Raw genomic sequence first — 22,185 nt, 5'->3', positions numbered from 1 at the left:
AAAATGCTAAGAATGTTAAATTTATTGTCGTTTCTAATTTAAAAAAGAAAGCACAAAAAACAAAAAAAATGTAATTTAACAAAAAAAATAAAAACAACCATGTAAAGAGAATATTTAAAGACAAACAAAAAAAAAAGAAAAAAACAGTCCTAACTAATTTTCCATTTGAATTTAAGAAGAGTTGCCTAATTGCCTTGCCCAAAAAAAAAAAAAAAAAAAAATACCAAGCTCAAATGGGTTGCCTTTTTTTTGTGCCAGGCAATTTGTCAAAATTTGAATTTGAAAAAATGAAGCGCGTTCATTTTTTTTTTTTTTGTTTTCTTGCAGAAGAAAAAAAAATGAGCCTGATCTTGATTTTTTTTTATTTTTTTTGTGTGTAGCCTACTTAATGTAACTAGTAAACTTACTAATATGCTTTAGTAATTAGTTTAAATAAAAACAAACAAACAAAAACTAATTAATAAAAAGAGACAACTTATACGTTAAAAAAAAAAAAAAAAAACTAAGAAAAGTGCTGCCAATTCGCTTCAATTGAAATTGACAATCCAGGCTCTCTCTGACATTTTCTTGTCATGTTGATTGAGCACATGGTTTTCTCTAGTTGGCCGGCCCCGTCTTTTCATTCTCTCACTTCGTTCCGAAAGTTAGTCGGCATTTTTCTACGTTCAAATTATCACATTTATTTTCGAAAATTTGTGTTGAATTAAAAAAAAAAAATAAAATAAACAATTAACAAATAAAACCAAGCCGATTTAAAGATGATGCGCGCCACTCTCAAGATTACTCAACGTGCGTTGATCACTAATAATCCAGTCAAGAATTGGGGTAAGTTAGTCGAATGAGGAGGACATAGACTACAGGCACTATAAATTCATCTATTATTTAGATGGTCCACGTTTGGTCTTGAAGGAAATGAAATCGCCTCTTTATACTGCTGGTCCTTTTGGTAGTTCTCCATTTACTTTGAGTTCGGCTCGCTTTTATTCCCTTAAAGGCGGCGACGCCGGTGGCGGCGGCGATGGAGACAATGCAGCAAAGGCCTCGTCATTGTCTGGATTTGCTGCCCCAAATATGGGTGGTGGCATTATTGGTGGTAATGCTCCATCTGTGACTGATGCAACTGCCAAAGTCATGAGCAGCGGCGGCGGCAGCAACAACAATAAGTCATCTTCCTATGGCCAAGATAATGAAGGTGCTGCTGCTGGTGCCAAAAATATGGCCACATCCGAAATGGCCGCCGATCAGGCAATAATACGTCCTGGCAAATTGGGAGCAGCTGAGCCCATGGAATGCTTCAATTCCGCTGAGCCTCCCACACGTGGCAAGGCTGGTTCATCGGGATCTGGATCATCATCTAATGATCACAATCAATCTTCTAAGGCCAAGTCAGAGGGTTTGGGTTCCGGTCCATCTAGCCTCAATGAGGCCGTCAATATGGCCAATAAGCAAATACAGGAAATCATTGCCAATAGCCCGGACAGGGAGCAAGTGGAGAAATATTTCTTTCGTGTGGTGGCATTCATCTATGATTTATCCTATTTGATGGGCACTTGGACTGTACGCTTTATCGAACAGAAAATCATACAAAACAAGATGGTCCAGCATTATTGGAAGCGATTCCATGAGAAGATGGAGCAGGCCAAAAAGGATTAGGCTGACTACTACTAATACAATATTATGTAAAAGCCACTAATACTACACTACATTTACACGTATACATACACACATACATACAAATATATATATATATATATAAATAACCTTTCAGGGCTACACCAAAGCCAAGGCAACACTTTAATAACACAAAATCATTTTACACTTAAAAAATATCATACATATAATATATACATATATATATATGTATATATATATAAATCGAGAAAAGAAACGCTGATGTGGCGAAAAACCATAATTCTTTGGGAGGGGCTGTTCAGTTCAATTCCGAGTCATATTCAGTAAGCAAATTGGCCAAGTATTTGAGTATCTTATTACGGGCCTCAACCAATTGGGGTGGATCACTTTTCACCGGCTCATACATATTGGCACAATGGGCAGTGCCTAAAAATAAAACGAAAACAAAAGTAAATTGCATTGATTGCATTTCATATGAAATATGACGACTATACCTTCTATATAGATGGTTGGGGTTTTGGCATTTATCGGCTTGATCAAACCCAATGCATGCCAGGGATCAATGGAGCCATGGATATAGAGAACATTTGTGGTTTCTGGTTTCAAGGCACCGTAATGCTTATTCGTCTGGCCCACCACCTGTTCCAAATACCGGGCATCCATGTCACTTGAGTAAACATCCTGACATTGACGTATGAAAAAGTCCACACCGAATCGATCACCGAATGTATCCGCCTTGTTCTCTGATGTCTGATAGAAACCAAACTCATTGCATGTCTGATAGGTCCATTGGCGTGCTCCCTGGGCGGTCTCCGAGTCCCATGATATATTTTTCATATCAGCTATCATTTTGTCATATTTGTAGTCCAGGCACGAGGCGTTCGATTGCTGGAGTAGCAGATCATTGACGGCAGCCAAACGTGTGACTGGTGGTCCCATTGTGGTATTTAACATTACATCGCAAATCTATAAGAAGGATAGGGGGGCATATAATAAGGATAAGTGACCGAAGAAGATTTCACTAACATCGTCAATGGTAATGGTGGCATGAGGACTGTTATCCTTGTTGTATTGGACTACGCCGGCAAAATTGCCAGCTAGATTCTCAAAGAAATTCGATATATCCAAATCATTGTGAATGGAATCCTTGATGGGAGTGCAAGTTCTAGAAGAAGGAAGAAGAAAGAATTATGAAAGTCATTGTCAACTATGTATGCATCTCTAGCGACTACCCACTTGAATGTCTTGTCCAGATTGGCCATGCCAATCATGTGCTTTAACAGGATCTCAACCTGGCCGAAACTACGTGTCACTGCCTCCACACAATCAGGTTTATAGCTGGCCAGTGAAGCCTTCACAACATCAAAGTATTCCTTAAAGTCCACTTCAGCCAAAAGCGGACCGCTAGAGCTAATTGAACCATAAATGAGATGTGGATATTTCTCCCTGGCCCAGGCAGCCAATGATCCGGGATACGAGCCACCGAAGGCTATCCATTTCTGTGAATCCTTAAGATCATATTTCACCTTCATGGCCGCCACAAAGTTGGCCAAATCAGCCAGGGCCTGCTCAGAGGTTAAATAAACCAGATTCGAGGTGGACAAATCCTTTGTCGGATGACTCTTGCCATAGAAACGATGCTCCAGCTGTATGCACAATGCCGAAAAATGTTCGGCATAGTGAATCCAAGCACCTTCATGCATCCATTTCTTGGAGGCCTCCCCCTCGCCGCCAATCATTAGGAAAATCGGCGCCGTACTGTCATTCCTGTAGTAGTCTTCGTTGACAAAGTAACGTTGCTGCCATGTCTGGGTATTACTTGGCTGGAAATGATCTAAACGCTGTTCGAACCACAAGTCTTCCGTTTCCAAAGATCCCTGGAGTCCAGGCGTTTTGCTGGGTTTACCCAGAAATCCATTGAACAGACGGCCATGACGAAAATGGGCCAGACTGTTGGTGCCGGCGATGCCGACGACAATCAGAAGGAATAGGCCAAATCCCAGGGGTTTTCCAGAGACGCCCCCCCTTTGTAACATTTTTCTTTGTTTGCGTAGATCAATTAAGAGAAAAATGTATATATTTTTTTTAATTGTTGTTGTATTTACTGCTTTATTTGATTAGCTAGCCAACGTCCCGCTAAGTGTCCCGCAAAATTTGTAGTGGGGGCTATATATATATATATCACTCACTCGCTCTCTCTCCCTCACACACACACACACATAACCATTTGATTGTAACGACTACCAACGAGGCGCCCTCTGGCCACATCGACACAAACATCTGGCCGGGCAACGGGACTCCAAGCAACGGTTGTCAATTTAAATTTGGAAACGAAAAAAACAAATAATAAATAAAGCTAAGAAAACAGGCCGGCAATATTCATTCGTTCATCTGAACTAAACTAACTGAAAAATACACATAGTATAAATATATATATATTTTGATTTTGACCAATTTTTTTTTTCTTGCCTAAAACATGGATGCCCCAGCCGATTGCAAACAATTGCGACCTCGGGCCATATTCGGTATCAATGGCAAAGTGGAGAACGGAGTGCGTCAGCATCCCACAACCGGAGACATTATCTTTGCCCTGGGCAATAAGATTGGTATAGCCGACTATAAGAAGAATACCCAGGAATTTGTGGCCGGTCATACGAATACCATATCATGCTTGGATGTCAGTAAAAGTGGCAAATTCTTGGCCTCTGGCCAAATAAATCATATGGGATTTCGTGGCTATGTCATTATATGGAATTATGATCAACGTAAGGAAATTGCTCGACATGATTTGCATAAGGTGCAAGTGCAGGCCATTTGCTTTACGGCTCAGGATCGTTTTGTTGTCTCCATAGGCGGAACGGATGATGGTTCCGTCATTGTCTTTGATATGGAAAGTTTGTAAGTGCAACTGAAATGTAAGAATTATTAGATTAGAAATTATCATTTGAATTTCATTTGGACAGTACTCCCATTTGTCGTCAGCCGGCAACGAGAGCCATTTCGGGAAATGCCTTAACCGTGCGTCCTTTGCACAATAATCCATTCTTTTTCCTCACTGCCGGCGATCGTCATCTCCGTCTGTGGAGCATTGTGCGTGAGCAGAAGAAGCTCTTGGTCCAGGATGTTCATTTGGCCAACAAAACTCGCACCTTCTATTGCGCTCGTATTGATAAGAACGATGAATTTGCCTATTTGGGTACGGGCACCGGGGACATTGTGAAAATTGTGCTCAACTGTTGCGATCGGGATAATGTGACCAATCCGGGCACAACCAGCTGCATACTTGGAGCATTTGGCACACATAATGCCCGTAAACCCACTGGACGTGATTGCAATCGTTATGTGAATGGTGTCCGGGCTTTGTATGTGATGGAGAACAATCGTCTTCTGATTGGCGCTGGCGATGGTGAAGTCGAGTTGGTGGAAGAACGCACAGATGTGCCATTGATCAATTTTCGTGAATACCCGGGACCAACTTGGCCATATTTGCGTACCCTGAAGCATACACGAGTTTCAGGACGAATTTCGTCTTTTGTGCGCTCCACACCGGATAGATTCTACATCTGTACGGACACAAATGAGATTTATGGTTTAAATACTACGACATGGGTCTTGAAATTGTTAAGGACTTGTCATACCAAGTCCGTTTATTGTATTACCTTTCCCAAGTGAGTGGAAGATAATCGATTTGTCTATTATCCTTTTTTGATTCACCCTTTCAATCTTTTTGCTTATAGTAAATATCCCGCTGTCTTTGCCACATCCGGCAAGGAATGCATACGTATCTGGTCTTCGGGACGTAAACAAGAATTGCTTCGCATTATGGTCTATAATTTTAATTGTGCAGCTGTACGTTTTACCCATGATGGAACTAGCATTGTCTCGGTATGGAATGATGGCATCATACGTGCTTTTACACCCATTACTGGGCGTCTGATCTATGCCATTCCGAATGCTCATAATAAGGGTGAGAGATGATGATTAATTTTGAGCTTTTCATCTATATTAAGTTTCGGTGTCACTTTAGGTTGCAGCGCATTGGCGGTGGCCTCGTCGGGACGTCTCATTGTCACTGGCGGCATTGAGGGTCAGGTACGCGTCTGGAAGATAGAACCATATCGTCAAGATTTGTTGGCTGTTCTCAAAGATCATTCGGGACCAATCACAACATTGGATATCAATCATTTGGACACGGAAGTGATCTCAGCCTGCACAGATGGCTCCTGTGTCATTTGGGATATCAAGTTAGTAACAGCAAACAAGATTCTAGATAAAAAGTTATCTATTTTTAACTTTCTTCCTATTTCGTGTAGTCGCATGACCCGTAAACAGGTTGTTACAGCCAATACTCAATTTATGGCCGCAAACTATTTCCCCACTGGTGTCCAAGTGCTCACCTGCGGCTCTGATGGTCGCATTATCTATTGGATGGTATATAATGGAGCTCTCATACGGGAATTGACGGCATCCAAAAAGTCGTCGGTGAATTGTGTTTCTATAAATGACACCGGCGACTACTTTGTTAGCGTGGGCAGTGATCTACAGGTGAAACTCTGGGAATACAACAGCGGTGAGGTGGTGGGCATTGGGTCCGAACATGCCTCATCCGTGATTAGTGCCGCTTATAGTCCTTGCGGCCAGATGTTTGTCACTGGGAGCACGGATGGCTCGCTCATTATTTGGGATGTACCACGGGAATACTGGGGCAGACCGAATCCCCCAGATGCTGCAACATATTCACCGGCCATGAAGGCATCTGTGACAAAGGGCAAGACCGAAGCCGTGGCCCGTGTGGACAGCGGACATAAAATTCAAATGCCCAAAACTGAAAACATTGGAAATTTGCTAAAAGCCACTCCCAAGGATGATATCTGCTGTGTGGAATGTCCACCATGTGCCCAAAAGAAAAAGAAAGATGATCCTTATGCGGAATGCAAAATAGTTCCGGATGTGAAGAAGTGTTGAAGTGTTTTTAAGTTAATAAGTTTAAGCATATTCTAAAATAAAGCAGACTGCTACTTGTAATCTCAAAAAATTTGCAACAATTTCAACCATAAGCTTAGTGAGGGGAAATGCATCGACGCTGACCCCCCTAGCTTAGATTTTGACTACATCCATGACAAACATTTTAAATGCCATAAAGGCATTCGCGCCAATTTCATTTATGCCATTCAAGTTGTTTATAAGAACATACAAAAATAACTAGAAATTCGAATATTCATTCGAAAGAATGAGCAATGAGAATAATAATTGAATCTTTAATTCTAAGAAAAGTCCATATAAAAACATTAAAAACTGAAAAAAATTAGTTATTTGCTATATTTCGAAATATAATTACAAGTGGTGAATAAATAAATAAATGCGAAATGTATTTTCAGTTAATGTGCTAATGTACCAAATTCTTTCAATTTCAATATTTTTTGCAATTATAAATAGTTTTGAATATTAATATTAAACATTTGAAATTTTCAGATGGATTGCAATTATTTGTACATTTTACAACACTACACTAGAAATACAGGGAAGTAGGGAATTAATAATAATGGTTCGTGGTTTGTTGTTGTTTTTTGCCTCTTTGATTTTTGTTGTTTTTTTTTTGTTTCCAAGTAAATAGGAGTGCGGCGGCGGAATATTCAAGCGCGGAAATAAATCGAAGAAGACGGTCCAAAGTTACCCGCGTTAAGAACTTTAATTAAACAACACTTTGCACCTGATGCCTGCTGCTTGACTGCCGGTAGAGTCATAACTTATTTACAGTAATTCACAAAAGAGTCAACATTACTGCTGAGCAAAGCCATTCAAAAAGAAAAGGGTGCAACCAGAGCAAAAACAAATAAATCACGACAAGAATAAAATAGAAGAGAAGAGCAAAAAAGGAGAAAAAGCACAGCCATGAAGGTTTGTTGTATTGGCGCTGGTTATGTGGGCGGTCCAACATGTGCGGTAATGGCACTCAAATGCCCCGATATTGTTATAACCCTGGTGGATAAAAGTTCCGAGCGGATTGCTCAGTGGAATTCGGATAAATTGCCTATTTATGAGGTTAGTTTTATTTCTTTTTTTTTTTTATTTTTTGCTATTGTTGTTTCTTCAAAGAGATGCATGTGTGTTGTGTGTCTGTGTGTGCGTGTGTCTGCGCTCATTGCGCTTTCAATGAAATCCTAAATAAACAAAACATCAATCAGACACAAAATTCAAAGATGAACAAGTAAATGGAACGTCATTGACCCCACTCCACGCTGCCACCATAAGACTTCCCGGTGAAACAAAAACCAGTTCCTATTACACACACACACACACCTCTTCTTGAAGTTATTCAAATTTGTGCGTGAGGTGATTTGCAGGTGGCACTTGGCAGCGGCGGCGGCGGTGTCCGCATCATCTTGGCCAACCAGCCAAGTACCGCAACAAGGTCAAGTGGGGAAACGGTACGTGGTCGCTCGCTCTTGTGGGACAATGACAACAATTAGTCATTTATCAATATCGAATCGTAGAATTGGAAATCCAAAACACACACACAGCGGGAGAGAGAGAGAAACCTTTAGTACTCTTATGCAAATGTCCATTACACTGGGCAGCAAAACATTTAATTCATGTGCCCTAAAAATGGAAGTGAATCGATTTTTACCTGGCCAATTATAAATATTTAAAATTGAAGTGTGTGTCGTTCTTCAAAATCTGAAAAACGAGTCTTATATCATATACAAAAATTACTCTCCAAAAACCTGGAACTCAGTTTTTTGACCTTTCATTATTTCTAGGACTGGAAATGAGGGAAATTTGCTCCCAAAAGTATGCAATAAGCCAACCATGAATACGATTTCTGCGGATGAAAAAATTCTAAAATCAAGCTTTTTAAGTAAGGCATACGAAAAGTTATAAACTTTTTGCAAATTTTGAACACTTCCAGCCTATTGCATATTTAAAGGAGCTTATTTGCCCCATTTCACAGTCCTAGATCCGCCCAAGCCTTTTCACCGACAATTATTTCAATTTTTCAAGCTTAAAGTTTATGCTAAACATAAAAAAAAGGGTATTTCCTTTAAATAATTAATAATATTGTTCAAAAATAGCTTTTATTCTCTTGCAATAACAAAAAAAAAAGAATAAAATAATGATTTGAATATGATAAAAATCTTTTCAACTGTTGTTCCATTGTTTATAAATTTAAATTCTTGACTTGCAATAACTTTTGATAGGGTAGGTTAATCAATTTTTTATAACAAATACCAAATTGTTCTCTAAAAACATTTAAATAGTGTTTTTAAAACCTTAAACTGGAAATATGACATTATAAAGAAGAATTTGTCATCATTTCCTAGACAAAATCCCATTGTTTAGAAACCGAGATGGACAACTCTCCAAATATGAAAGATGATGATGTATGTAGGTTAATGATCTCTTTTTTCACACTTCTTTTTCATTGCTTAAACTTCCCACAAAACTTTTGAACAAAAATTACAACATAATTTCCATTGAAATGTCGATTTAATGTTCATTGAACTCACTCGAGAATTTGCATACAGAGACAGAGGCACACAAAAAAAAATGAAATGAATTTGAATTTTATTATTAGAAGGAGGAGGCGGCAGGTGTTAATCAAGAATGGAAGTAAGTACATACATAATTAGGATGATATTTTTTCCTTTTACTTGGAACTCTTGTCCACATTCACTGATAAGTATTGGTAATTAAGAAAGAGAGCAACAGGAAATAAGTATAATAATAGAAGACACGAGACAATTGTGAAAATTGTTTGCAAAAAAACAATGTTATTACTTTACTCTACACACACACAAGACAGAGAGAAAACATAGAACATACAAGATGAGTGGTGGAGAGGGAGGGAGGTGAGAAGGAGAGGGAGGATGTCAGATAATGTTGACAAGGCCGGCAACACAAATAGTTTTTTTTTTTTTTTTTTGTTTTAAATTGCATTTCAAAAATCATTATGATGATCATCACTTAAGAATTGAATTTTTCAAACAAACCTTGGCCTCATCAGCAAAAAAGCAATTACTTGGGGTTTTACTTGGGTCATTACTCAGCCATGCTAAGGTAATAAATAAAATATTTGTTGTATTTTCTACAGATAGATATATGTATGTATGTGTATGTTATTTGTATTTGTAGGTTTGTTTCCCCTGAAATTCGATAAGAACCAAACACTCTGTGTTTACGACTGATTGCCTGACTGCCTGACACAAAATGTAGAGAAGAACGTGGACAATTTAGCAATTTCTTTTTGTATTCTAATAAATTTTCACTTATCCCTAAACCTCGAAAAAATAAATATCATTGTATTGGTGTGCTTATCTCGTTCACTAGACCAGCAGACCCTAAGTATTATTATTATTATTATATATATGTATATATATATATATAGAAGGAAACAACAAAGTCTGATAACATTGCGCACATACTCACATTACGATGTGGGTAGACGGAAGCAAAGTAAAAATAATTTCAGTCGGAAATGCGACAATAAATAGAGCAAATGTCATGCCCCTCAATACCGAACCGATCCCCGCACCCTAAACACATAGTCAAATCCCTCTAATAGGCTTTAGTCCATGGGTTTGTTTTGTTTTGTAGGGCTTCAATTCTTTTGCAGAGAAACCAATTGGAGTTTCTACATAAATTCAATTGGAATTTACTTGCCAACTTGAAGTTAGTTTCTAATTAAGTAATTGTAAATACTGCAAATATTTGTTTTAAATATTATTTAACGTAAAGGTTATATCATTATGACTTCAAAATATTACTTCAAATTCATCATTAGGTTCTTAAAATTAGTCATTCCTGTTCCAAGAGCTGACCTGGCTATGTCCTCTTCATTTTTTCGCTTTTGAATATATTTTTGAGAATCGTTTTCAAATCTGTTAACCGCTTATTTTGTTTTCAAATTTTTAGTTTTAGGATATTTCATTTAGTTACGATTGGAAATGAGAAACAAATCCGATTGATATATTTATATATATATTCTGAATGTCTCTTAAAGGTCAACTACTTTAGATTTTTTATTACCCACATCAAATAGAATATAATTTCAATTGAACAAAACTTTAACTGGATTGATCGATCAAACTTTTATGGATTGATTAAGGGTAAATTCAACTTCTAAATATATATTTAGTTTTTCACATTATTTTTTTGTTGAGATTTATCTATAAATTTTTAAGTTAAAGTTAAAAAAATTCGATTTGTATTCATTTTAACTCAAACTCTTTATTGATTGTTGTTTATTTCGATATGAGTAATGGGGAAATCAAACAATTAGATAATACCCAAGCCTATAATCATGTTTAACATGAAGTTTGCCATAGAAATGAAATGAACAAAAAAACCTTTTCCAGATAACAATTCCCAGAAACTGCGTAAGAAGATTGCAAAGTACTATATATATACATATATATATATATATAGAGCTGAATAATCTTATCTTTAAACCAAATGGGAACGTCATCTATCTACACATTGCCTATCCAATAACTAAACCAACAAAAAACAATTCAACGTGATTAGAATTAGAATTAGTTTGAATTGTAGAAAAACAATTTTAATGAGTTGACAAAAATTTCTCTTCGACAGCCTGGCCTAGATGAGGTAGTCAAGAAGTGCCGAAATGTGAATCTATTTTTCTCCACCGACATTGAGACGGCGATTAAAGATGCAGATCTCATCTTTATATCAGTCAACACGCCAACAAAAATAAGCGGCAATGGCAAGGGTAAGTAAAGTTAAAGGATAAAATATGTAATTGAAGTATATTAACTTCATCCCTTTTGTTAAGGACGAGCTGCTGACCTGAAATATGTGGAAAGTGCAGCCCGTATGATTGCCGAAATTGCTCAATCAAATAAAATTGTCGTGGAGAAGAGTACAGTGCCAGTGCGAGCTGCCGAAAGTATTATGCATATATTGAGGGCAAATCAAAAGCCTGGCATACATTATGATATACTATCGAATCCGGAATTCTTGGCCGAAGGAACGGCTATCAATGATTTACTTAATGCTGATCGTGTTTTAATTGGTGGCGAAGAGACACCGGAAGGACATCAGGCGGTAGAGAAACTATCATGGATCTATGAGCATTGGATACCCAAGAAGCATATATTGACGACCAATACATGGAGTAGTGAATTGTCCAAATTGGCGGCAAATGCATTTCTAGCCCAACGCATTTCCAGTATTAATTCCCTATCGGCTGTGTGTGAAGCCACCGGTGCCGATGTCTCTGAGGTGGCACGTGCCGTTGGTCTGGACTCGAGAATTGGTTCCAAATTTCTGCAAGCATCGGTGGGCTTTGGCGGTAGTTGTTTCCAAAAGGATATACTCAATTTGATATACATTTGCGAGAATCTTAATTTGCCCGAAGTGGCGGCCTATTGGCAACAGGTTATCGATATGAATGACTATCAGAAGCGACGTTTCTCGCAAAAGATAATCGAGAGTCTGTTCAATACGGTGTCGGATAAACGTATTGCCATATTGGGTTTTGCATTTAAGAAGAATACGGGCGATACACGGGAAACGGCAGCGATTACGGTGTGCCAAACGTTGCTGGAGGAGGGTGCCAAACTGGATATCTATGATCCGAAAGTGGAGCCCGAGCAAATAATCGATGATCTAACGCATCCAAGTGTAACCGAATCGCCGGAGAATGTAAAGAAGGCCGTACAGATTCACAGTGATCCGTATAGTGCGGTTCGATCCACACATGCCTTGGTTGTGTGCACCGAATGGGATGAATTTGTGGATTTGGATTATACACGCATCTATCAGTCGATGATGAAACCAGCATATATCTTCGATGGCCGTAAGATCCTTGATCATGAGCGTTTGCAGCAAATTGGTTTCCATGTTCAGACAATTGGCAAAAAGTATCAGCGTACAGGACTTTTACGATCCTGGGGAATTGTGCCGCAGCTGTAGGGAGACTGCATCATCAATGAGCCAATTCCAATCTACAACATGGCATTTAAACTTAAAAAGTTGACAAAAAGCAAAGCCCAAACCATTTTCCAGTATTTACGAGACGAAATTTTAGTAAATATCGATGTGTGTGTGTGTGTTTTATAAGTTTTTTTTTTTTTTTTCGTTTGTTTTTTAACGCTGAGACAAGCCTAAAAGGTGTAGGTGTGTCTCTGAAAATGGCAAAATAGTGCTAGAAAAGCAGTCAATCCCAATGTACTATAACATTTATCAATCTGGACAGAAGAGAGAGAAACTACCGTCTCTATATTATTTTGATTCAAGTATTATATATAAATTTAACGATATCGTAACTTAATGATATCATCATCATCTTTCTTATCAAAAATACTCAATTGATGTTGCCCTAAAAAACGGAGATGGCTGTGTTTCTACTAATTATTATAATAAACTGCTGATAACTACAACGATGAAAAACGATTCAGAGTATCCTTGTAAAGGATATAAATCTATCTCCAATTCGAACTGGTATCTGCCCTATCAGCTGAGTATTTTTTGATAAACTATGACCCCCGATCCCTAACTTTTTATATCTTTAAGAGGTTTCATAGGAATATAGCTTTTCTATATTAAATTTGTAATGAAAATGAAATTAGGAAAAAATCTAGAAAATAGTTTAAGAGACATTGGACATTTAAATATTATTAATTCTCTTCTCTTTTTTTTCTTCCATTTGTTATAAATGTATAATTATTTTTTAATTTAATGAATCAGTGGTGAAAAATACGAAAATTTTCAATTGATTAAGCTTCAACTTTTGTTAATTTATGTATTGCATTTCATAAAAATAATTTGCCATTTTTGTTGTCGTGTTGAGATCACCGCACCTTAAGCAATTGTATTCCTATAATCGATACCTTATCAATCAAGGATCGAGAAAACCAACTGCAATATTAAAACCTTAACTGGATTAAGCATATATCTTCTCTACTTATGTGGTTCCAAATTCAAAAAAGAAACATAATATAAATAAATAAAATGTACATTTTATAAATCACTTAAAATGGTATTCTCTTGATAATCTGGCGATACCAGAGATAGGATGTGGCGGCCGATAAACTAAACCAGGTAACCAAATACGATAGATGATCATTGCGCAAGGTAACACGCGTCTGGCCACCAACTGGAGCATCGGTAGATACCTTCTCATCGTAGACAGCATCGAGAAAGACATGAGCGGCGCCTGATTTGGCACACATCTGTTGTAGGTCACGATATAGATAGACCTTACCGCCGCTGTGATCGGGTGTAAATTGTGGTCGCAATTCGCCCTTGCGCACTACAGCGGTTAGCTCTAATTCGCCAGAGATTTGACCCAAGGGTCTAGACGATGGCTCAGCATGTTTGCGAGAGACCCAACCGCGATTAATTAGAATTATATCACTAAAAGAGAGAGAGAAATAATAGTTAGAGGAGCAAGCAAGCGGGCAACCAATGTAATTCTATTACTCTCTATCCGACAATTGGAATGGAGTTACCACCAGATAACCATTGCCGGTATCCCGTTTGGAGATGAGACCTCCTTGCGTTTCACTGCCATCAGGTCGTATGAGTGATCGTGGGCCCATGCGCATCTCCTTGTCATGAAGAAAATGTCCGCGCACCTTAACTAAACGGTATTCCATTTGTTTGACATCATTAAGACTAAAATTCAAAGCGTTAGAATACTATTTTTATGAGGAATTTATTATTTTTTAACTTACTTGTCAGGCAATGCCACTGGCTCCATATTCAATTGTTCATGTAGATCCTTGATAAGTTGCTCTTTCCATATTTTGCGTTTTACCTGCCAACAGCCCAAACCAAATGTTGTGGCTGGTATAAGCTAGGGGAGACAAGAGAATTTCATTAGACTAGAAGATTGGCTAAGGAAAGCTGCTCTCTTACCAGGAGAAACCATCCCATGGCTGTGATCTTCTCATTTTCTTTGGGTCTGGGTATGCTTGTGGTCCAATCTGGCTGACCTGCCTTAAATGGTGTTTGTGCCATTTTCCGTGTGACCAATTGGACTGTGGGCGGGCCATAGCTTTGCTTTAGTGGGCGTGACACCAGCCGGCATAATCGCAACATTATTCAATTGTTTCCGTTGAAGCCTCTGGGTCATTCAGTCGGTTAACAGATGTTAAATCACTGATGGCCAGGGCTACAGCATAGAAATATTTGAAACTGAAATTCGTAAATTTATCATTCGGCTCTATTAGGTTGACAAACAAAGGCAGTTCGATCAGCTAGAACTTTATTTTATAGGAAAAGATTTTAACACAATTCTATTTCGAAAAGTCGCCGCGAATGCAAATTTGTGTTACCGTATCCCTGGTTCTGTTCTGGCACATTTCTCTGTAAGCCAATCAGCTGTTTTGTCGTTTGTATTTAATTTTTTTTTTTTTGTAACAAATATTAAAAAGTGAATTAAATTATTACAAAAGAATGCTGTGTACGCGCGCAGTTAGCAGGCTAGCCAGCGGCATTGGAAGAACTCAATGGGTAAGTCCACTGTGAGAGGCATAAGTTCTCATAGAAGATGATTACTTTTAGCAATGCAACTCTTATATAAACTTGTTCTCCTTAGGCAGCACAATACACATACAAAACGGCGGCTGTTGGATTCCTGCTTCAGAATCAAAGTTATACCTCCTCCTCCGCACCTACAGGAGTTGTAGACAGCGCCGATAAGAGCAAATCCTCAGCCACAGATGGAGGAATTCTCAAGAGGGTTCTAAACAAAGTGGGTTTTGCACCCAACACAAAAGCTGTAAGTAATGGAATAGTAAATATTTTCGTCTGGTTGTCTTAAATCTAATGACGTTCTTCTCTTTGAAGCGCCTTAAAGTGGCTAGTCATCTGCTGTACGAGAGTGTGGCTGATAAAATCAACTATGTTGCCTTTTTTCGCGATTTCAATCTGCCGAATACATTCAACTCCTGGTTTCTGGTCACCGAATTGCATGTGTGGTTGCTCTTAATGCGCTCAATGGCTGAAGGTTCAGAGACAGGCGAAGACGGACGCTTTTTGCGCAACTGCATCGTGGAGGCCATGTGGGGAGATGTAAATACGCGTGCCAAGAAATTGGGTGTAAGTTCAAAATGTAGCAGGAGCAGCATGAAACTTCTATCTAACACATTTTTTTTCTCTTGTGCAGGCCAACAATCCTTCCCGCACTAGGCAACAGATCGAGACTTTATCAGAACAATTTCAAGCTGCTCTCATTGCCTACGATGAGGGCATTATGTCCGATGATCGTGTCCTAGCCTGCGCCCTTTGGCGTCGCTTCTTTGAGATGAACTGCACTGATTATACCCAGATCGAACGCCTGGTCAAATATGTACGCAAACAGGCCCTCATGTTAGATAGCTTAACGCGAGATCAGTTCATAACCAAGCCAAAGGTGGCCTGGCATGATCTAGACAAATGCAAGATTTAAAAGTAGGTTATGTAGTTGGTTTTTTTTTCAATTAAAAAAAAGTGAGTCTAAAAATTAAATTGTCAAATCGTCTATGGATTCATTTACTAGAGACCGAAGTTGACATTTTAAAAGGAAGGCCATTATCCGACGTTCTACTCGGACACGATGTGGTTTCTGGAATTGAGCTAGAATTTTGTCGATTTGTAAAAAATCTGTGGAGGGGTACATATATTCCTGTTGATTTTCATCCTCCTCATAGATGATCTCTTCATGAATGATTTGATCATTGCTCGTGTCTTCTATGATTTCTTCGACTACAAAATTATTTTGTTGTTCTGCATTCCATAAAAGATGTTCCATGGGAGGCTCTTCTATCGTAGCCATAGCCATTTCTTGGTGTGCCTCCGATAGAGGCTTTTTCTGACGTTTGGAACGCAACTGAAGATCGGCCAGAAATTGCAAACGTTGCAAATAGGGCCAGGTGGAGCCGGTTTGACTAGCCCGGCGAAATTCTTTGCGAAACTGGTAATGCAGATTATTCCAGCGCATTATACAAAAGTCCACTGTAATGGTTAACACAAGGGATTAGCGACATATATGATTTAGTTAGTGACATTCTCAAGTTTACCCTCGCAGTTCATGATCTTTGCTATTTTTGCCCAGATTTCCGTTTTGGTTTTCATTGTCTCATAATTGGAGAGGCCTGTACGCATATAGAGAACCTTATTGGGCTGCACAAGATCAATTAATTTAAAATCAAATGGACGGTTCTTTTTGTAGCTAGTGCGCATTGTATATTTATTGTAATTGTTTAAACAAAATAATTGTATTTTAATTGCTGTTTACAGACCGGGCGACTGTTAATTCATGATGTTAGTGCTGTAATCGATTTCGATAATTAAGAATGTTATCGATTGCTCTCGAAAACAGATTTTATTGCTTCAACACCTGGCGAAAGACAATGATAGTTGACTAGCGCCCCCCATCGGAAATGCCAGTGCGAAAACCCCGTATCGGAATCAGTGATGGCATTTTTTCTGAGCATAAAAGCTAGATCAACGAAGAAACTAAGCAAAATAGAACTAAACTGGTAATGAGAAAGCCAGATCTGACGGGATAAAAGCAGAAGTGACAACACTGATTCAGAATCACATAACACACTATATTGGAACGTAAATTAGTTGTAAATTTTTTTGTTGAATGTTTTGGCATATAAATTGTAGTAGATGTAAAGACAATACACTTATACACATGCCCCGTGCTCGCGAAAACAAATGTACTGATAAAATCGATATCTATATGCATGAGAAAGAGGAGGAAAACGAACTCCAAGTACGAGACGACGACCAAGAAGCGCACGAGTTTTGAGGTAAAGGCGACGGCAACGGCGAAGGCGAGAGGGAGAGTTGTCAGGGCAAGGCGTGCAGGAAGGAGAAGAGAAGACCACGAGTTTTGAGAAATGCATTCATTGAATTGGACCTCGCGCGTGATATCTCGGGCATTGCGTAGCAGTTTCAGCACATTATTGGAAACTGCAACCAACAGGACGGGCAATGGTTCTGTAAAATCATCATCGTCCCGTTCCCCCACACCAACACCGCAGCGGCCACATTTCGTTTCGGTGGTATGTGGCTTTGCCAAGGACAATCTGCGTCACAAATACAAGCCCGGCAAGTATGGCGAAGATTCCTGGTTCAAGGCCTCCACGGAGCAGGCCGATGTGATGGGCGTGGCTGACGGAGTGGGAGGTTGGCGAAGTTATGGCATCGATCCCGGCGAGTTTTCCAGTTTTCTGATGCGTACCTGCGAGCGATTGGTCCACTGCAGTCATTTCAATCCTCAAAGACCTGTCAACCTGCTGGCCTATAGCTATTGTGAGCTAATGGAGCAAAAGAAGCCCATACTCGGCAGCAGTACGGCCTGTGTGCTAATCCTTAATCGAGAGACGAGCACGGTGCATACAGCGAATATAGGTGATAGTGGTTTCATAGTGGTGCGTCAGGGCGAAGTGGTGCATAAGTCTGAGGAGCAGCAACACTATTTCAATACACCTTTCCAACTGTCATTGCCGCCACCCGGCCATGGACCGAATGTACTAAGTGATAGCCCCGAATCGGCGGATACGATGAGTTTTCCAGTCGAGGATGGCGATGTGATTCTTATTGCCACCGATGGTGTGTTCGATAATGTACCAGAGGCCTTGATGCTGCAGGTTCTGCGTGAGGTTGAGGGCGAACGTGATCCAGTTAAGCTGCAAATGACAGCCAATACGTTGGCCCTGATGGCCAGGACATTGTCCCTTAATTCGGAATTTCTGTCGCCATTCGCATTGAGTGCACGACGAAATAATATTCAGGCACGTGGTGGCAAGCCAGATGACATTACAGTGGTCCTTGCCACGGTAGCCATTTGAAAAAGAATACCTTCCCCTTCCCTCCCCCCCATTCAATATAAAACACAACTAGTTTTTTAGGCATGTTTAATTGTAGTCCGTATATATATATATATATATATATATATATATTTAGTTAGCTTTTAGGAGTCTGTTTACTGGTTCTTTCTAATGCTTAAGTATCAATCAGAAATGATGTTGATGATGATGATAATTGAGGAACAACCAGAACATACTTTCAATTGTTAGTTACATATATACATAAACAACAAACAAAACAAACACACATACATAACTCATATTGAATATCCCCCTCCCACAATTCGCCCACTTCCCCCCTCAAAACTAATTATTACTAATCGACGCATCCTGGTGAGCCATTAAAAAACAGAAAGAAAAAAAAACGAAACAAAATCTCTGACCCCCTCAAGTGTATACATAACTCTCGCTTTAAGTAGAAAGAAAGAAAAAAAAAAAAAAAGTAAAACGAAATTATCAGCCCGAAATGATCTTTTGTGTCGTCAGCAACGAGTTCTCCTCTAATCAACAATAACACAACAAATTGCGACACAATCCGAGAACCCCAACACCAACCAACCTCCTAACCCAAACCCCAATACCCAATCCCACACACACATATGTCTTGGGGGAGTTAAGAGTTTCGACGATCTATCAAATTTTAGAAAACGAACTGAGGATTTCATTTTTGTTTTTTTTTTTTTTTTAAATTATAATTATTATTTGTTATACGAACACACATACTATACAGGCGAAAAGTTTGTGGCGACTGTCTTTAACTAAGTAAAAAAAAATAAAAAAAATTATTTGTCCAAATGTACTCACTGATATTTGCGACCCAATAAAACAATATTCATTGAAAAATCAACAAAAAACCAAAAATAAATTGTTAATATCTTTAATATATATAGAATATAGAAAATGTTAATAATTTCCAAGGGTAAGAAGAGGGGTACAAAGAGTTAACACATTTTATTTCTATATTGTTAAATGTAGGTACATATATGCGTATACTTAATATATATGTATACATACACATGTATACACGAAATATTTGTGTATCTGTTTGTATGCGAAATATTTTGTATGTATATGCGTGTGTCTGTCTGTGTATTATTAAATACTATATTTGTGTATTTAGAGAGGGCCAGGTGAAGTGATTCTTCGTGTATATATGTATGTATGTATATAGTATATATCAATTAACAACGTTTATGCAGCGTGGAATTTCACAAATTAAATATTTGTTCTTAGGAATTTTGCGTAAATTATAAAATAGTCATTTATTTCGACTGGATTAGAATTAATTTTAATTTTTTAGATCCATAAACAAAATTTATGCAGCACAGAATTTCAGAAAGCACAGGATTTTTTTGTAATTGCTTTAAAAATTAAGGATTTAATATGAAAGGAAAATATTTTATATATCAAGCTCATTTAGTAATCCTTTTTATGGATACTGATGACTTTATTGAAGATTATTCAGATTGAAGCTTTTATCGAGTATTGAAAAAAGTTTCGTTTTTGTTTCATATTTAATATACATAATTTAAATACTCCAAGAAAAACATAACTAAAATTGAGTTTTACGTTATATTATATATTTTTTTTGTTAATTCCCTTGAGAAAAAAATATAAATTCCTATAGCAAATCAATAGATATATATAATGAATGAAATTTGTGAATTTCTTCAGATTCGTTATAGGGAGATTTTACTGTACTTAAAAGTAGAAATTTCTTTTCAAAAGACAACAAATATGTATTAAATAGGACCATTAGTAGAAATTGTTTGAAATATTATTGGTGTACATATACATTTATATATATATATATATGTATATATCCACAATCTGATCATAAATGACTATTTTGTAGGGAGAATATTGAACCCTAGCATGGAATCCTTTTGGATTTTTATGTTTCTGAAGCATTTTTAAATGTTTTTTTTATTCCCGTACTGAATTGTTGGCAACTCTTTGGGCATATTCCGTAATATGGATAAGACCATAACGGACAGAGGCAATATGCAAATTGTTGCCATTCAAATAGTCAACATTGATGTGAGGATTCAATAGCTCGGTGATCAGAGTGGAGCACGCGGCCGCCGGATCACTACTAGTATGAAGTGTGCCAGACCAGAATTCATTGCCCGGCAGAGCATTGGAATCCCAGGCATAGGAGACAACCGATAACATTGTATTATCCTTTAGGTTCTCATGTGGATTACGTTTTGAGATGCATATCTTAATGCCTCGCTTGGGATGATTTTTAAAGGGTATGAAAGCACCATCGTATAGTTTACCAACTTTTGATAGAGTAAAATACGAGAAATGCACCACATCCACATGATTAAGTTGATCCCCCAGTGCCAGGAGACGTTCTTCAAAGGAATTGAAGAAAATTTTCTCCTGCTTGTCATGGATCAACCAAACGCCCAGGCCAAAGCCCACCACATGTATATAGGCGGATTTATCGGCTCGCATGGCTCTGCCTTGGGCCTCCAGTAAGAGAGTGTCAAAAAGGATTGCAAAACGCTTTTTCATGACCAAAGTATCGAATCTATAGATAGTTGAATTCTTTTTGATATCAAGGAATCGCTTGTAATCTTTCTCAATTTCATCGTATAGGAAATCCTTTGGCTCATTATAGAACTGACGCCAAATGCGACGATAGTCCGATTCACGTGTCGGATTATCCACCAATCCATAACCGTTTTGTGGTGTATTCTGTTCCCTGGTGATAAGTATATCCTCCCATTCCATTTTGTTGTTACGCTGAAAACGTGATCCAACCATGCCTATAATAACGCCTTCTCGTTCGATTTTACTCTTATCCTGCTCCACATGACCAAAATTCCGGCGTGCTCCGTCATTGATGAACTCCGTGTGCGTGGATGTCGAGAGCAGAGCCGATAACTTAATTTCATCATAGCTAAGACAATTCTGAAGAATTAACGGCACCTTCTCCTCCAATGTGCCAATCTGCTCAAAGCCACCATAGTCGCAATCACCACTCATCAACATATAGCTATCCGAGGGTCCCAAAAAGAAGACGCAACGTTTCTCCAACAGACGCTGGACGAGGCCACATACACTTAGATTCTGATAGACTCTCTGCTCAATGGCATTGCCATGTATCTTCTTGTGCTGCAGGAAATCCAAATACAAGGCCAATGTACGTTCATGTATCACCGGATAGGCTGAGGCAATCTGTTTGCAGATCTGACCATGACGTTCAGCTGGCTGAGACTTTACCCGGCATGTATTCGTACCAAAGGCAATGGGAAACTCTTCAGATTTTTGTTGAAATTTCTCCAAATCCACATTTGTTTCTGGTATGCATTCCATTAGCAATTTAAAGGATATATCATCCAGTTGAGGTAAATTTGCTGGAGGCCACATTATTCACGACTCTTCCGAATGCAACCTATAACTGAATTCTTTAGAGTCAATCAACATCCAATGTATCGTTGCTGTTTGCTTATCTTGAATGTGTGTATACCAATGTTTACCATTTTTTTATACCCTTTAGACTAAAGAGTTTATTGAGATTTTGGTTAATATGCTTAAGGAATCGTATGCATATATAAATCTTTTAGATCTGAGAGACTATGATAACGCCTTCTCGTTCGATTTTACTCTTATCCTGCTCCACATGACCAAAATTCCACTTCCACTTCTCTATAAATGGCACAGGGTATTTTGTAGTCGATTTCTATTTGGTTGATTGTGTCCGAGTGGGAGT

General features: G+C 38.4%; 9 protein-coding genes across 9 annotated transcripts; 5 read left to right on the top strand and 4 right to left on the bottom strand.

Moving 5' to 3' along the window:
* Window positions 1-596: 596 nt before the first annotated feature.
* On the top strand, window positions 597-1,728 carry LOC6639223 (circumsporozoite protein). Its single transcript, XM_002061770.4, has 2 exons — window positions 597-825; window positions 887-1,728. Exons 1-2 carry the CDS (start codon window positions 759-761, stop codon window positions 1,651-1,653), a joined length of 834 nt encoding a protein of 277 aa, XP_002061806.1. The 5' UTR covers window positions 597-758; the 3' UTR covers window positions 1,654-1,728.
* Window positions 1,729-1,745: 17 nt separating this feature from the next.
* LOC6639224 (putative serine protease K12H4.7) lies at window positions 1,746-3,798 on the bottom strand. The gene is made up of 4 exons (XM_002061771.4): window positions 2,869-3,798; window positions 2,659-2,797; window positions 2,127-2,598; window positions 1,746-2,058 (listed from the first exon to the last, which is right to left on the bottom strand). The coding sequence occupies exons 1-4, from the start codon at window positions 3,666-3,668 to the stop codon at window positions 1,931-1,933; spliced, it is 1,539 nt and encodes a 512-aa protein (XP_002061807.1). The 5' UTR covers window positions 3,669-3,798; the 3' UTR covers window positions 1,746-1,930.
* A 131-nt stretch (window positions 3,799-3,929) lies between these two features.
* On the top strand, window positions 3,930-6,657 carry LOC6638752 (cilia- and flagella-associated protein 52). The gene is made up of 5 exons (XM_002061772.3): window positions 3,930-4,530; window positions 4,596-5,300; window positions 5,370-5,599; window positions 5,660-5,876; window positions 5,946-6,657. The coding sequence occupies exons 1-5, from the start codon at window positions 4,109-4,111 to the stop codon at window positions 6,595-6,597; spliced, it is 2,226 nt and encodes a 741-aa protein (XP_002061808.1). The 5' UTR covers window positions 3,930-4,108; the 3' UTR covers window positions 6,598-6,657.
* Window positions 6,658-7,219: 562 nt separating this feature from the next.
* On the top strand, window positions 7,220-13,631 carry LOC6638753 (UDP-glucose 6-dehydrogenase). The gene is made up of 3 exons (XM_002061773.4): window positions 7,220-7,674; window positions 11,224-11,362; window positions 11,426-13,631. Exons 1-3 carry the CDS (start codon window positions 7,525-7,527, stop codon window positions 12,565-12,567), a joined length of 1,431 nt encoding a protein of 476 aa, XP_002061809.1. The 5' UTR covers window positions 7,220-7,524; the 3' UTR covers window positions 12,568-13,631.
* LOC6638754 (SURF1-like protein) lies at window positions 13,594-14,880 on the bottom strand. Its single transcript, XM_002061774.4, has 4 exons — window positions 14,515-14,880; window positions 14,331-14,452; window positions 14,077-14,271; window positions 13,594-14,010 (listed from the first exon to the last, which is right to left on the bottom strand). The coding sequence occupies exons 1-4, from the start codon at window positions 14,695-14,697 to the stop codon at window positions 13,626-13,628; spliced, it is 885 nt and encodes a 294-aa protein (XP_002061810.2). The 5' UTR covers window positions 14,698-14,880; the 3' UTR covers window positions 13,594-13,625.
* A 129-nt stretch (window positions 14,881-15,009) lies between these two features.
* On the top strand, window positions 15,010-16,107 carry LOC6638755 (ubiquinol-cytochrome-c reductase complex assembly factor 1). The gene is made up of 4 exons (XM_023178468.2): window positions 15,010-15,111; window positions 15,197-15,379; window positions 15,448-15,699; window positions 15,767-16,107. The coding sequence occupies exons 1-4, from the start codon at window positions 15,055-15,057 to the stop codon at window positions 16,046-16,048; spliced, it is 774 nt and encodes a 257-aa protein (XP_023034236.1). The 5' UTR covers window positions 15,010-15,054; the 3' UTR covers window positions 16,049-16,107.
* LOC6638900 lies at window positions 16,056-17,119 on the bottom strand. The gene is made up of 2 exons (XM_002061776.3): window positions 16,659-17,119; window positions 16,056-16,593 (listed from the first exon to the last, which is right to left on the bottom strand). The coding sequence occupies exons 1-2, from the start codon at window positions 16,819-16,821 to the stop codon at window positions 16,103-16,105; spliced, it is 654 nt and encodes a 217-aa protein (XP_002061812.1). The 5' UTR covers window positions 16,822-17,119; the 3' UTR covers window positions 16,056-16,102.
* Window positions 17,120-17,190: 71 nt separating this feature from the next.
* LOC6638901 (protein phosphatase PTC7 homolog) lies at window positions 17,191-19,304 on the top strand. Its single transcript, XM_002061777.4, has one exon. The coding sequence runs from the start codon at window positions 17,490-17,492 to the stop codon at window positions 18,441-18,443; it is 954 nt and encodes a 317-aa protein (XP_002061813.1). The 5' UTR covers window positions 17,191-17,489; the 3' UTR covers window positions 18,444-19,304.
* An 818-nt stretch (window positions 19,305-20,122) lies between these two features.
* On the bottom strand, window positions 20,123-22,114 carry LOC6638902. Its single transcript, XM_002061778.2, has 2 exons — window positions 22,062-22,114; window positions 20,123-21,250 (listed from the first exon to the last, which is right to left on the bottom strand). Exon 2 carries the CDS (start codon window positions 21,234-21,236, stop codon window positions 20,388-20,390), a length of 849 nt encoding a protein of 282 aa, XP_002061814.2. The 5' UTR covers window positions 21,237-21,250; window positions 22,062-22,114; the 3' UTR covers window positions 20,123-20,387.
* Window positions 22,115-22,185: the final 71 nt, after the last annotated feature.

This window comes from Drosophila willistoni (genome assembly GCF_018902025.1).
Source record: "Drosophila willistoni isolate 14030-0811.24 chromosome XR unlocalized genomic scaffold, UCI_dwil_1.1 Seg144, whole genome shotgun sequence".
Lineage (NCBI taxonomy): Eukaryota > Metazoa > Arthropoda > Insecta > Diptera > Drosophilidae > Drosophila > Drosophila willistoni.
This window is presented reverse-complemented; position numbering and strand designations above follow the sequence as displayed.

What these genes read in the sequence shown, in the direction of transcription:
- LOC6638755 (XM_023178468.2), top strand. Translation starts at nt 15,055, where the DNA reads ATGCTGTGTACGCGCGCAGTTAGCAGGCTAGCCAGCGGCATTGGAAGA. An exon ending in GCATTGGAAGAACTCAATGG is followed by an intron (nt 15,112 to 15,196) that starts GTAAGTCCACTG and finishes TGTTCTCCTTAG; the next exon opens with GCAGCACAATACACATACAA. An exon ending in CGCGTGCCAAGAAATTGGGT is followed by an intron (nt 15,700 to 15,766) that starts GTAAGTTCAAAA and finishes TCTCTTGTGCAG; the next exon opens with GCCAACAATCCTTCCCGCAC.
- LOC6639223 (XM_002061770.4), top strand. Translation starts at nt 759, where the DNA reads ATGATGCGCGCCACTCTCAAGATTACTCAACGTGCGTTGATCACTAAT. An exon ending in TAATCCAGTCAAGAATTGGG is followed by an intron (nt 826 to 886) that starts GTAAGTTAGTCG and finishes TCTATTATTTAG; the next exon opens with ATGGTCCACGTTTGGTCTTG.
- LOC6638900 (XM_002061776.3), bottom strand. Translation starts at nt 16,821, where the DNA reads ATGCGCACTAGCTACAAAAAGAACCGTCCATTTGATTTTAAATTAATT. An exon ending in AAAGATCATGAACTGCGAGG is followed by an intron (nt 16,594 to 16,658) that starts GTAAACTTGAGA and finishes TAACCATTACAG; the next exon opens with TGGACTTTTGTATAATGCGC.
- LOC6638902 (XM_002061778.2), bottom strand. Translation starts at nt 21,236, where the DNA reads ATGGTTGGATCACGTTTTCAGCGTAACAACAAAATGGAATGGGAGGAT.
- LOC6638754 (XM_002061774.4), bottom strand. Translation starts at nt 14,697, where the DNA reads ATGTTGCGATTATGCCGGCTGGTGTCACGCCCACTAAAGCAAAGCTAT. An exon ending in CCATGGGATGGTTTCTCCTG is followed by an intron (nt 14,453 to 14,514) that starts GTAAGAGAGCAG and finishes TGTCTCCCCTAG; the next exon opens with CTTATACCAGCCACAACATT. An exon ending in CCAGTGGCATTGCCTGACAA is followed by an intron (nt 14,272 to 14,330) that starts GTAAGTTAAAAA and finishes TTTGAATTTTAG; the next exon opens with TCTTAATGATGTCAAACAAA.
- LOC6639224 (XM_002061771.4), bottom strand. Translation starts at nt 3,668, where the DNA reads ATGTTACAAAGGGGGGGCGTCTCTGGAAAACCCCTGGGATTTGGCCTA. An exon ending in AATCTGGACAAGACATTCAA is followed by an intron (nt 2,798 to 2,868) that starts GTGGGTAGTCGC and finishes TCCTTCTTCTAG; the next exon opens with AACTTGCACTCCCATCAAGG. An exon ending in CCACCATTACCATTGACGAT is followed by an intron (nt 2,599 to 2,658) that starts GTTAGTGAAATC and finishes TCCTTCTTATAG; the next exon opens with ATTTGCGATGTAATGTTAAA.
- LOC6638752 (XM_002061772.3), top strand. Translation starts at nt 4,109, where the DNA reads ATGGATGCCCCAGCCGATTGCAAACAATTGCGACCTCGGGCCATATTC. An exon ending in TCCGAATGCTCATAATAAGG is followed by an intron (nt 5,600 to 5,659) that starts GTGAGAGATGAT and finishes GTGTCACTTTAG; the next exon opens with GTTGCAGCGCATTGGCGGTG. An exon ending in TGTGTCATTTGGGATATCAA is followed by an intron (nt 5,877 to 5,945) that starts GTTAGTAACAGC and finishes TATTTCGTGTAG; the next exon opens with TCGCATGACCCGTAAACAGG.
- LOC6638753 (XM_002061773.4), top strand. Translation starts at nt 7,525, where the DNA reads ATGAAGGTTTGTTGTATTGGCGCTGGTTATGTGGGCGGTCCAACATGT. An exon ending in ATAAATTGCCTATTTATGAG is followed by an intron (nt 7,675 to 11,223) that starts GTTAGTTTTATT and finishes TCTCTTCGACAG; the next exon opens with CCTGGCCTAGATGAGGTAGT. An exon ending in AATAAGCGGCAATGGCAAGG is followed by an intron (nt 11,363 to 11,425) that starts GTAAGTAAAGTT and finishes CCTTTTGTTAAG; the next exon opens with GACGAGCTGCTGACCTGAAA.
- LOC6638901 (XM_002061777.4), top strand. Translation starts at nt 17,490, where the DNA reads ATGCATTCATTGAATTGGACCTCGCGCGTGATATCTCGGGCATTGCGT.